Source organism: Centrocercus urophasianus, unplaced genomic scaffold (assembly GCF_019232065.1).
Source record: "Centrocercus urophasianus isolate 14NV4802_14NV808 unplaced genomic scaffold, USGS_Curo_1.0 seq_15, whole genome shotgun sequence".
Classification (NCBI taxonomy): domain Eukaryota; kingdom Metazoa; phylum Chordata; class Aves; order Galliformes; family Phasianidae; genus Centrocercus; species Centrocercus urophasianus.
The window spans coordinates 37,876,796-37,890,327 of record NW_024884697.1 but is presented as its reverse complement, the minus strand read 5'-3'; the positions used below and the strand labels follow the sequence as shown (position 1 = coordinate 37,890,327).

Genomic DNA, 13,532 nt, shown 5'->3' with positions numbered 1-13,532 from the left:
CCCCTCCCCTTTTCCCTGCCTCATCAATACCGTAAGCCTGACTAAGAATCTAGGTGAGACAATTACTTGCACAGTAAGCAGGAACACGGATGGTTTACTTCATGGTTTTATGTCATGTTTGTTTCTATGTTCACATATAGTGTGCAAGTGCTAGGGATCATCTCCTGTCCAGACAGTCCAAATAACAGTTGATAAGATTATTTGAGCAAGCTGGGTACCTCATGAGATACAGGAATCACAGTATCAGGATGGAGAAACTGTGGAACTCAAACTGAGGAAGCATTAAAGCATGGAGCCTCATTCTGATAAGGAGAAAGGGACTCTTGGAAAGATGAAAGTGTGCTGAACTTTTAAATGTTACTCTGTATTTTCAAAGATTTATAGAACGATAGTTTCAAAATTAGAGTCAGACTGTGGAAATACGTATTTAACTGACAAAGCTTACCCAGGGGGGCAAATACAGCCGCTGGCACAGGGTGGTGAGGGGACACAAGAGAAGTTCATGGCAAGATTTGCACAGGAGACCCCACAATTCACACCTGCTGCTGGTAATCCAGGCACAGGAGATCTGCAGTCATAGTAGATTTTTCCTTCAGGGCATATGTGAACTTCAAACGTAAAATGCAGGTTAAATGAGATCAGATTATCTTTCCCACTGTTTTCTACTTCTTTTAGTTCACAGTCTTTTTATTTTAATACACATTTTGCACACTGTAGAGTATTCATAAGAATGCATTCCAAGTAAAAGTTTACAGCTTAATCTGTATTACAGAAATATATAATTAATACCTGTTTCAGTGTTAAAAAAAAAAAAGTTTAATATTAAACATCTGGATCAATGCACCCTGGATACACAAACCATTCATAAAGATTAAGTCATCATACTCCAGGTAGACACGATCTTTAGAAGTGCCTTAGTTTACAGTGTACTGAAATCTCTTCTGAATGCCCTAGAAATTCATTAAAAATTCACTTACTAAAAATCAAGGTCCTAAAATTTACTAAATATGGATATCAAGCCTAAGTATAGGTATTCCCAAGAGAAATCCTGACCTGCACCTCACATATAAAAAGATCAAGTGACAAATTTTAAACACACACAAAAAGACTTGTGCTCCTAAGCTCCTATTTTAGATTTGCTGTGACATTGTCCCTCAAAATTATTATAGTATCAGAAAACAAAATATTATTCAGCATCAGAAACTTCCTCTGCGCAACTGTTAGACAAGAAAAGACCATGAGTTACCTGTGTTTTCTGAAGTAGCTTCAATACATTTCACTGTTCCATTCAAGCACTGGCTGGTTAAAAGAAAGGCAAACCCATATTTATTCTAGGGGAAAATGTATGCAGTCACCACATTAAAAAGCATAATAGAATTTAACCCAATTTGAAATGATTGAAATCTGAAATCTGCCCAGCATTTTGATGGTATGCCTAAATGCTTGTATGTAACGAGTGCCCAGACGTGGAGTTTAGGTACTACTTAATTGCTTACTTTTCATGAAAACAGAAAAGAAGCTGGATATTTGAATTTCTCTGGATACTTAGGGTTAGATGGACCAGGATGCTGACTGTGTAACACAAAACTTTATCTCCCTTGATGAATCCAGAAGGATACAGCATGTAAATTGTGTGTTGCAGAAAACACACAGCTTTATATTTTGCTGATAAAATGCAGAATTGCAGAAAGACACATTAGACAACAGACTTAATCCACTTAATTTCTCATTAAAAAAAAAAAAAAAAAAACCAGCATAGGAATGGTAGAAAATGAATCTCATATACTAATCTCTTCAGTTGAATGACTATAATGCTGCAGTTGTAACAATTACATGTTACTATATTCTATATAGTACAAGACTCAGCAGGAGCCAGTTGATACTTGGGTCCCAGGTATGTTTCTAAATAGCAGATTAAGAGTATTCCTTGTAAAGTGAACACATTTGACTGGGAAATCAGGGAGGTTTCTTCACTTCTCTCACTGAGGTCAGGATTCCATCATAAATTAATAATACAAAAGGACACAAACATAGATCTCTGCAAGTCTTTGTTTGAAAGATTTCCTAAAATAGAATGACACTGTTTATTCCTTGGAAACCATTCTCATTTTGCTATCATAATGCGCCCAAGTCTATGAACAGCACTGCAACCTTGATATATTTATTTTGAGATACTCTTTAGTTCCTGGCTGACAGAATCTTCCTGGTATTCTGTTTTTAAAATAAATGAGTATGCAATACAATTTATGTTAAGCTACCTATTACTAAGTGTGAAATAGGAGTAAGATCTTGATATAACAGATCTTCATTCTATGTGAAAAAAATCTCAAGGCTCCTGAGATCTCAAGAAAGATGTTACTCAAGAAACGTTAGACAAAAGAGATGTTGAGTATTACACACAAAAGATAAAAGCCTTGGATAATCAAACCTACCAGGAACCTGTTGGCAAGGGGAGGATTTCTCCAGGCTGTAGGACTTTGCCCTTGTAATGACAACGACAGGCAGATCTGACAAAATAATAATCATGCATATAGATGTAAAAGCAAAATGAAATGTGATTTAAGGGCAATCAATTTATTCTTTTATGATGAGAAAACCTAAGCCAACCTCTTTAAAGTCCCCTCTAATATAACTATTCTATTCCCTTTTAATTTGCATTTATATTTACAATATGGCTGTACTGAACTCAGTGGTAATATTGCCATCATCATCATCAATAAAGACAGACTTTTCCTCAATCTCCATATTATTTATTTGCTCTTTGTGTACATTACAATCTTATAGATCGATTTTCTTCCCAGATATGGGAGTAGTATGGCAACATTTAGTTCCTTTTCAAAGTAATTGGAAAGAGGAATTATCATAGCAAAATCCATTAGACTTGTTCCTGATAAGAGCCAAATGCAATTTGGTAGTAACAGTAGTAACAGAACTCCCAAAAAAACATTTAAAAATACTGGATTACCTGGTTACCCCACACTCTACAGTCATTTGAAGCAGTTACAATTGACAGCAATAACTCAATAATCTTGAAATTTATATAAATATTTATTCCAGTTTTTACTCCGTTCTTGAACTCAGTAGCTACCTACCATAGTAAGATATAAACTGTAGGTACAAAATTATAGAGAATATTTCCTTTCAATGACCATTTCCATCCATTTAACTGAAGGTTTTTGCATTTTGAGACAGCAAAAACACTCCCAGCCACTTTCTCCATATTATCCATGACTTTATGGATTAATACTATGTACACCCCTTCGCATTTTTTCTTGAGTGCTAAAAGCAGGCTTTTTAGGTGTAAATTTTTTCCAGGTTTTTAAAATATTCATCACCTTTCTGTACAGCAGTGTGACATATCTTCTCTGAAGTGCAGTCTACATACTGAGGGAAATAGCAGAAAAACTATTCTCAGCCTTGCTGGGAAGAGAAAGATGTGCCTATACATATATCCTATTTTCAAATGACTTACACTGACACACAAAAGTTGACTGACTCTTCGAAGTATTTCCCGTCAGGACAGTTACAGCCTTCCGCACAGTCATCACCACAGATATTTGCCATAGAAAGTGAAGCACAGGAGTGTTTACAAAAAGAAGAGCACTGATGATAAAGCATACCACTGTGACACATCACAGCTGGAGAAAAGAGAGAGGGAGAGAGAAGAGTGAACAACATATTCTTAAAATGAAAAATAAAAAAACAGGACAATATATCGTAGGAGATCAAAGCAGCGATGCAAAATGATCTTTTGCTGTTCTGGAATGAATTAAAATATGTGATAAAAAAAATCTACTGTTCTACTCATTTCTAAAATTAGAAATGTTCAGAATGGCCTTATGTTAGAAAAATTCCTTAGCTGGATGTAGACAGCATCTATTTTCTGTTTCTGCATAAATGTGTGAGTGGTGTGTGCTTATTTATTTCCTAATTCAGACTTTCAAGAGAAGGAAAATAGTCCAGTTAAAATTAAGGCATTCTCCCATAATTTAGACATTCTCTGTTTTAATCCCTGCCATGTCACAGATATGCTATATCCTGTTTGTCGTATCCCTGCCCAGTCTGCTCTGCCTGCCCCAGAGAGCCCCTTCCACCTTGTCTCACCTTCCCTTAGGGAACAGCCTTGGTTCTGTTGACCCATGATGCGGTTAGCACAAGCTATAGCCATGCTGATCACTGTACATACAAGTGGGCTCCTGTATGACTTAAGGCCTTAAGGTTAGAAATCTAAGATCCTTCTGTAGCCAACAGAAAGGGACAGGCACCTCCGTGAGGCAGCTCAGGGTCTCCAACTCAAATGCCCAACATAAATGCTACCAGCATTCTCCTCTGAGCATGTCGTCCACCCTTAGCACAACTCCAACTTCAACAAAAAAGACATCAATGGCTGTATTTTGTGAAGCCAATGACATCTCTAAAATTATACACATTTTTAAAATGGTCTCCATTCTAGAGGCATTACTCACCACAGTGAGAAATATGAGATCTGAAGTCCACAGAAATACCATGCTTGCCACAGACGTAAGCATAGTGTGCAAGAGAGTTACACATACAGCTGCTGCCACATTTGCAGGCATCAAAGCGACATAGTTGGTAGTATAATCCTGGACTGATGTAGGCATGACAGGGAGCAAAGACTTCTTCATTGATGATATCACAGTAGGATGCATATCCAACTAAGAGAAGGTGACATTGTTTTAGACAGATCCATGTTAATATAGCAATTACAGACATAAATACAAATATAATCGACTACTTGTGCAATAAGAATTTCTATACAATGCATTTCTTGAAATTTATATAGTTTAAAACTGTTATTGTAAGCAACCCTCAAAAACAAACTCAATTTAAAATAAAAATAATAAAAACAAACAAACAAACAAAAAACAGTTTTGCCTTCCTGTGGTAACATGGGAAAGATAAATGGAAAAACAATTTTTTCAAAACAGTTGGAAAAGTCCTTCAAAGCTTGGAATATGGTTTCTTCCAACTCAATGTTTCATTTAGCTTTGAAATTGGTAATGGCCATACTATTATTGGTATGCCAGCTCATTAACCATTACAAACTGGAGCTCAGGAGCCTGCAAGCTGGCCACAGACCTTTTAGTACCAGCAGACCTTCCTTCTACCACTGAAGCATACTCCCACCACACTGGTGGAATATCTCAGTGATGCTATAGTGTGAATCATATTTAAACCAATTTTGCTGCTAAAAACTGTCTCTAGCCCTCCCCATCTCTCTTCATTTCCACATATACATGCTGACTCAAGGGTTTCAGGAGTCTATCAGTAAACAAGATTCAAGGAGTGAACATGACTTGATGGAAAAATAGCCTGACAAAATAAGAGAAAAAACAAAGATTTATTTTCCAGTTTCATCAGGTTCAGATCACATCAGGCCTAAAATCTTGATCGTGCTGGCTCAGTGCAGGTGGCACCATGCAACAGCACCACATAGCCAAGGAATGTTTTTTCAAGAATCACAGAAAAATAAAGGGTAGAAGAGACTCCTGAAGGCCATCTAGCTTATCGTCCTGCTCTGGGCAGCTTACATATATATGTCAAACTCCATCATCACTGAGGAAACACAAATCTGAAGCAAAGTCATGAAGTATCTTGGAGAGAGCTGACTTGGCTGAGATGTACTGCTTTAGAAGATAGCCAATACCAAAGACACAAAAAGCCTTATAATAGGCCAGATTCTTAAAGGTTTACGGTTATTCTGGGCTCACTCCCACATGCTCTAAGCATGGCCAAATCCCACATCCTTATTTCTGAAAGACTAAAAATTCTGCCAGAATTGGCAACCAATCTCTGCTCATTGTCTTCATTAATTGAGAAGAATAGCAACACAGAGAAAGGGAGACAGTGAAAGTTGAATGCAAAATTCAGGCATGTCAACAAGCCAAAAATAAATCTTTAGTCAAGAATTTGAACAAATCTGCAGATCTTATTGTTTGCCTTGGTTTGCATGTGAGAGTATAGATGGAGGATAAAGAAGCATTAAAAAAAAGTTTAGATAATCATGGAGAAGACAGAGACAGGACTTTTGGTCTGAACACTGGCTAGGAGAGACTTTATCCCATGTAATTTCTTCGTCAGTCGGGATATATGTAGCAAAAATACTATTCAGTCCTCTTAGCTGGAAGAATTTGCAAGACATAGAGTGTTCTGCTTAACATTCTTCACATATTCTCAACAGCAAAATGTAAGACTTGTGGCCAGCATGCAAAGCACTAAATGTTCACCTAAATTATTTTAGTTTCCACACCAAATGAGTGGGAACAAAATTATCTTTACTAAGATATAAGAAGAAAATAGAGTGTGCATAGAAGTCTAAAGTTAAAATACAAGCATATATTAATTAATGACTAGTAATAGTGAAACTCATTCACAGAGAAGAAAAAATCCCATAACAAAATGATGCAAATAATTCCATATGAAAACATACTATTTTGCTGATTAACGTTGCAGGGATCAACTACAGGAACATTGATAGGCACAGAACAAGCTGAAGAAACCTTCCATGCATTGGCATGAAGTTGCGGTGTCCCTTCTATCATCCCTGCTGGAGAACTGAAAAGGAAAATATCAACACTGCAAACATCCTGCTGACCTTATGGACTACACACGTGAGGACACAGGTAAATCAAAAAGCTTCAGATGCATAAATAAATTGAAAATTCAACACGTCACAATAATTCTGTCTGTGAGGTACAGAAGTACAGAGGGCATGTGAAGCTTTTTCCTCAACACTTTATTCATGCAAAAATAGTCTTTACACTCAAAGTCTGCGATCCCTTACACTTACTGCAATTAATGAAATCAATTTGAGGAGGCATTAATGAGAGAACAATTTGGCCTTTGTTCAGTGGATTGTAAAAATTTGATGTGCTAGCTTATTTCAGTATTCTAGAAGGGATCTGTTTGCATTTTGATGTGTTTTTTCACTAAATACTTAAAAAATATTTATTATTGCTAGAAAAGTTTCATGATATAATAGCTTGAAGAACTTTGGAGGAAATGAAGCCAAAGATCAAGGGAAGTGTACCCTTCTAATTAAACTATTCCTATGGTTATTATGTTTTTCCACTAACTCAGTTAGGTAAGGATTTTACTAGCATTCTCATCCATTTATTTTTCAGTGCTCATTTATTTGCTCTGATGATGATGGAGCAGTAGGGAGGAAAAATACTGCATTCAAAGAAGATTCAAAGAAGATTGTGATCCCATAGTCAATACGCTACTTTTTGGGAATGACCTAGATGTTTTAGAATGACATCAAAATTTATGAGTTGCACATTTAATTGTTTAAAGTTTTAGCTAAGAGATTCTATATTGATCAGTTTAATAATGAACAAACTGATGAAATGAAAATATGTTCAACAAGACTTTTCACTTGTCATTAAACACAATTTAAATATACTGTATGCAGCTTACAGAAAATCATCTCTTAAATTCCCATTGTAAGTTCCACATAGTCCCAACGTTCTTCTCTTCCAGCTGATGTCAACTTGAACATAGATTCTCTCTCCATCTTTTGCGAAGAGTATCTTCAAACCAAAAGTAGTTTTCAGTTGAACAAACAGAGAAGATACATTCTGAATTTCAATAGCTCCTGCAAATAGCAAAATAAAAAGAAAAGCAGTCATTGAAACTTCCAGATTTTATAAGCTCATCCCTTAATTAAAAACAAATTTTGAAAAGTCAAAAATAAAATGATGAATTGTGCACAACCTCACCTGTTGCCAAAAAAACTCACACATTTTCCATCTAGAATTATAAGACTACAAATCTTTTTCATTACCAACACAGATCAGGTACTGCAACTACTATCAACAGAAAAAAAAAGTCTCACCATTCTGTACCAGTGAGTTATCAGGAGACTACTTACATTTTTTCTTTCTTTCCTCTTTACAGAAATATAATACACTCAACAGCATGCCTCTAGCAATGAGAAGACACAATAAGATATGACTTGTTCCTTAGCACCCAGTGATGTTAAAAGATTAATTAACAGATGTCTGTAAAGTTCATTGCTATCTTCAGATAGAAGGTTCTCTCTTACTACTATTGATATGACATCAGTATATCTCCTTTCCTGGACTGCATGTGAGCCAAGGCCCTAACTAATTCCCAGCTTTCCTTCCCAGCAAATACATGATGAAAGGAAATGGAAACTTCACTGTCACAGCATTCATTTGCTACACACTGTTGATCTACTTGCAGCTGCAGACTTTAATCAGGTCTGTCTGCACTCTCAGACTCTACACACACACAGACACACAAACAGTGAAGATAAAATGCTCGTGTAAGCTTCAAAACATTATAAGCTGATAAGGCTTAATAGATAAATCTATTATCAAGAACACTACACCAAAATATTTGTCATAAACGATGTTAGTCGTAAACTCTGAAGAGACAAGATCAGTAGGAACTGATTCCAAAGATATAAAATGAAATAACCAGCAAAAGTATGAAGCAGACCTTTCAATATAATTAAAACTGAGCTGTGAAACTCTGCTTTAGGAAGCTGCAAATGCCAAAAGCAAAACTATGTCTAGAAAGATCCAGTGAAGAAAAAAACTAACTGCAGTCATAAACTCGGGGTTACCTAAGTCCAGATTGCCAGGGGCTCAGAAAGGAACAGTGAAATAGTACTTTACTATTTGAGAAAAGACTAAAAATCCAGTGAGAATCTATTACTTTGAACAATCACTAGAGAGATGAAATATTGCTTTATCATCTCCACCTTCAGTGCTTGATTTAGTAGCTTCTTTTCAAGGTATATTTCTTACTAGCCTTGCAAAAATTGTGAAGTAACCTTCCTGAAATCACAAGTCGATACTGAAAGTGACACAGACCCTTTGAGTGCATGGATTCTATTCCATGTAATTTATTACAAAAAGCATCAGTTAAGTGTGATCTGAACATCAACATCAAGATGACTTTCAACCTTTTCATCTCTGTTTTTTTTTCCTTCCTATCCTCTAAATAGAGGAAAAATGGGTGGAATTCCTAGGTACTTAGCAAGATAAGAAATGCAAAGAAAGAAGCGTGTAACAAGGGACAATATTTCACCAACTGAAATAATAATTTCATAAGACAGATATAATTAAAACACTTTGGAGCATATAAACAAAGACATGCAAACCCTACTAAGACTCTACTCCATGTAATTTCTTACCATTAACGTTAAAACCTTGGTTAGGACCAGTTTGGACTTGACCGTATCGTGTGAGAGTTACTTGTTTGCTCACATCATCTTCAAGAACTAGTGTTATAGACTCAATGCAGGCATGGTCAAAGTTCTAAGCAGAAACAAATTTCACCATCAGAAAGATCACAAAGACAGTAGTAGCATCAAAAGCAAAAGCAAACAGTTGTATAGAAAGGAAATACTGTCATCAGGTAAATCAAGTGTAAGCCACCATAACATTAAACTGAATATCCAAAATTAAATGCAAAAAAGAAAAATACTGCTTGTGAACAAAAGAGCAAGGTGGATTCATTTTAGCTATTATGGCAGTCTAGCATTAAGCAGATAGAAATCTCCAAGTATTGATACTGGGCTCCCAAAGTAGAGCCCAAATGCAGCAATGAAGTAGAAGGAAACTTGAAATGTAGTTCATCATCTCTGACTGCAGACAAAAGAATATAATTTCTCCAGAAATACACTAAAATTATTTGCAAACGTGTGACTGTCAAAAAAAGGCCACATGAAAACGAACATCCTTCATTTTGAAGTGCTGTCCGGGCAAAATCTGTTAACCTAGATATAGGACCAGAGCAGAAACATAACCAACTGTTGTCAAGCATCTTAGATTCTTCTGGGTCTCTGTGTTTTTACACGGAAACTTTTCAAAGTGCCTAGAGCTGTAACTACAGATCACTTTCAGCAGCATCTCTTGTCTCTCAGTGACTACATAACCAACTCTATCATTCTTGAGACCACCTGAAATGAAAAAAAAAAAAAAAAAAAAAAAAAGGAGTCTCATAACATGAGGAAGAAGAGACATAAAGAAAAGCAGAGGTACAGAGGTACCAACACGTGGGCTATTGTGAGGCACAATCTGAGCCCTGTCTGACAGCCTAGTTCCTGCATGGAAGTCCTGCATGGAAGCACTTTTCATAAACACCTCTATTCATAACACCTGTTATTGAATACTTGCCAAAACACTTTCAAACAAATACACATGGTTAGTCTCCTTAAAAATTTTCTAAAAGGCATTGTTCCAATAAATTAAATATGCTGAAAGATAACAAATACATATCTAAAACTATGAAAAAATCTCTTACTTAATTGTGTATTAAGTTTGTCCAGTGCTGCCAGCAAAAGCTTTTCTAAAGCATGAGCCATCTGCATACAGTACCACATTTTTATTAATAATCTGGATGAAGGAATTCCTTCACCCCCCTCAGTAAATTTGCAGATGACAGCAAACTGGAAGGAAGTGTTGATCTACTTGAGGTAGGAAGGCCCTACAGGGGAATCTGGATGCACTGGATCAATGGACTGAGGCCAATTGTATGAGGTCCAACAAGACCAAGCACTTCGTCCCACACTTTGATCACAGTATGCCCATGGAATGCTACAGGGCTGGGGCAGAGTGGCTGGAAATCTGTGCAATGGAAAAAGATCGGGTGTCATGGTCAACAGCAGGCTGAACAAGAGCCAGCAGTGTGCCCAGGTGCCCAAATAGGCTGATGGTACTGTTGATTGTATCAGAAATAGTGTAGCCAGCAGGACTAGGGAAATCTATGGATTGTCCCATGTATATAGCACTGGTGAGGCTGCACCTCAAATACTACGTTCAATTTTGAGCCCCTCACTGCAAGAATGACATTGAGGTCCAAGATGGGTAATGAAGTTGGTGAAGGGTCTGGAGCACAAGTTCTTATGAGGAGTGGCTGAGGGAACTGGGATTATTTTGTCTGGAGAAGAGGAAACTCAGGGGAGACTGCAGTGCTCTCTACAACCGCCTGAAAGGAGGCTGGAAGTTGGTTTCTTCTCCCAGGTTACTAATGACAGAAGAAAAGGTAATGGACTAAAGTTGCACCAGAGAAGGTTCAGGTTGGATATTAAGAAAAGTTTCTTCTCAGAAAGAGTAGTCAAACACCGGAACAGGCTGCCCAGGGATATGGTGAACTCACTGTCACTAGAGGTGTTCAAGAAACAAGTAGACGTGGCACTTAGGGACATGATTAGTGTACAGAGTGATGATGGATTGGCAGTTTTCAACCTTAATGATTCTATAATTCTTTGACTGTATGACTGTTCACATATATACTCACTTAATACGCAGAGATGAATAACTCTTCAGACTTAATCCTTCTAAAGTTGCAATAGGTTTTATAAAGGACAATAAAACACGTAGCAATACAACCATATTAAAAAAAGCTGTGAAAAGGTTTCAACTCACACTATTCTTCTTTTCACATAACCTGATAATCTATAGTAGCATCTATGCAAAAATATTTGAAATACATATACACTTTTGTTATGGATGTTCAATGAAAGCGTGACTTACATGTCCACAAGGTGCTTTCTGTAAAGTGATTGTGAATTTGTTCTTTCCAGTGCCTTTTACTAAAATGTACTGGCAAATCCCAAGAAAGGTAAAATGACGTCCATCAAATGTTGTGAAATGGGAGTTACCTGTGACGGAGCACTCAGCTTGAGAGAAAAAAGTTAAAGACAAAAGTTCACTTAAATAATAATGTATTGTTGTTCTGTGAGAAATATAATACAATAAAAAAAATAATAATTATCCCATTAGAGCATTAGTTTTTTTAACTGTTACAGCATTTGAAATTTAAATATGTTATATACACATCTTTCCATTGTATGCCATCTCATTTTGCACACGCCCATGTGTAGCTTTGGTATTACCTAGAATGAATGTGAGTCACTGGTTCCCTAGAATACATGCAAAAGCTTTCTCTGTGTTACAGCTCTGACGTTTCCTGTAATCTTCTTCCTCATCATTTTTTGGCATGGCTAAGTATGAAAGAGAAAGCCAGCTTTTTTCTCCTCCCTCACTGGTACTACAGCACTGCTTATTGCTGCAGGCATGAAAATGCTGTGTTTGAACATGTGGGTTGTCCTAAATTCCGGGTGAGCAGATATCTGTTGTCTGTCCTCAGGGTGCCCCTACATTCTTGTTTCAGTTCAGATCAGGAGACCACTGTTGAAGTAAGCCTCCAGCAGATCCCCACTTACTGCACTTTGATTCAGCTTGTGAGGTCACACCAAAGCACATAAGCTAGATTCCTCTTTGCTGCAACTGCAGCAGGAGGCAACCTGTGGGAGCACACCTAACCCACTCCTACTGCTAACAGACATTCATTCCTTAGGACAAGACTAGTCACACACAGCATGCATATGAGCTGATACTCAATGACAGAATTAGTCTACAGATCCACCTTCCTAAGATTTTTTTAGTACCTCCCGAGCTTTGTTTGCTAACTCATTCATAGGAGGTTCTTTAATTTGTGGGGGAACAAAAAAAAAAAAAAAATATAAGAAAAAATTAGATTCTCTTTCACAAGTTTCATAGTACGATTTTGTTTAAGGTACTGAACTGTCAAAGAAGTTTCATTAGCTGATGATTTATGTTTGTCTCAGTAAATCATTAAAGAGATGTGTAATCTTTAAAAAGAAAGATCCGGACACAAACTATTGTTACAAGGGTGAAATTGGAGCACTCTGAGCAACAGAATGATACTCTTTTTATTGTCTGCATTACAGCTGCATCTAGAAGTGAGGAGAATCTTATCCATGGCTCACTGCACAGACAGTGTAGCAGCTGTCAGTGGAATTAGATACATGTCCCAAAGCACACAGAGTATAAGGAGGTAGAAGAAAATGTGTGGATGTAACACACTGAGTTAGGGAAACAAATAGGAAAAAGTAAGTCAAGTACAATCAGGCAATTAACAGTTTTGCCTCAGCCATCCCACTGCTACTGGACATTTGTGTGCTAAATCTTTCTTCTTAAAATTGCATCCCAAACCCTTGGATTACATTTGAGTCTGTTGTATTTGGAAAAGTTTATCCCTTGTGTTCACTGAGGAAAGAAATCATGAAATACAGATACCTGGGCAATCATGATCAGTACAGTTCCAAATGCCACCAGTACAAACACTAAAAAGAAAAATCACAAAATACAGAAATTCAGTGTTCCAATATTTATCAAAATAGGAGCTATGCACTAATTAATAGATATTGAATCCACTGTTTCTGTAGAACTGTTTTTTGATGATACACAAAGCCCAGACCATAAAGTGTAAGTACTAACTATTCTTTGAAATTTGAGCACAACTGTGATGTTAAACTAACTACACGGAGCAGTCATAGATAGAGGAAGCACATACGTGAGGCTGTCACATACCAATTACTACATTCTTGCTCAATTTTTGTGCCTACAGGGAAGGCAGTTCCATGATAAATACAAGGACAATTTGACACGGAGATGCAAGTTCCATTTTCCATAATGAGACCTATTGGGGGGGAAGTTAACACATGAGAT

The 13,532-nt window shown here is 36.9% G+C and overlaps 1 protein-coding gene across 1 annotated transcript in view; it reads right to left on the bottom strand.

The window, feature by feature from the left end:
* OTOGL (otogelin like) overlaps nt 1-13,532 on the bottom strand; it is a 90,745-nt gene that overhangs the window by 57,431 nt on the left and 19,782 nt on the right. The window contains exons 13-23 of the mRNA XM_042815876.1: nt 13,395-13,503; nt 13,101-13,147; nt 11,532-11,677; nt 9,188-9,311; nt 7,441-7,618; nt 6,452-6,576; nt 4,467-4,676; nt 3,473-3,638; nt 2,433-2,507; nt 1,247-1,299; nt 446-608 (exon numbers count right to left, since the gene is read on the bottom strand). Of these exons, the coding sequence (XP_042671810.1) occupies nt 446-608; nt 1,247-1,299; nt 2,433-2,507; nt 3,473-3,638; nt 4,467-4,676; nt 6,452-6,576; nt 7,441-7,618; nt 9,188-9,311; nt 11,532-11,677; nt 13,101-13,147; nt 13,395-13,503 (1,396 nt within the window). The remainder of the gene's footprint in view (nt 1-445; nt 609-1,246; nt 1,300-2,432; nt 2,508-3,472; nt 3,639-4,466; nt 4,677-6,451; nt 6,577-7,440; nt 7,619-9,187; nt 9,312-11,531; nt 11,678-13,100; nt 13,148-13,394; nt 13,504-13,532) is intronic.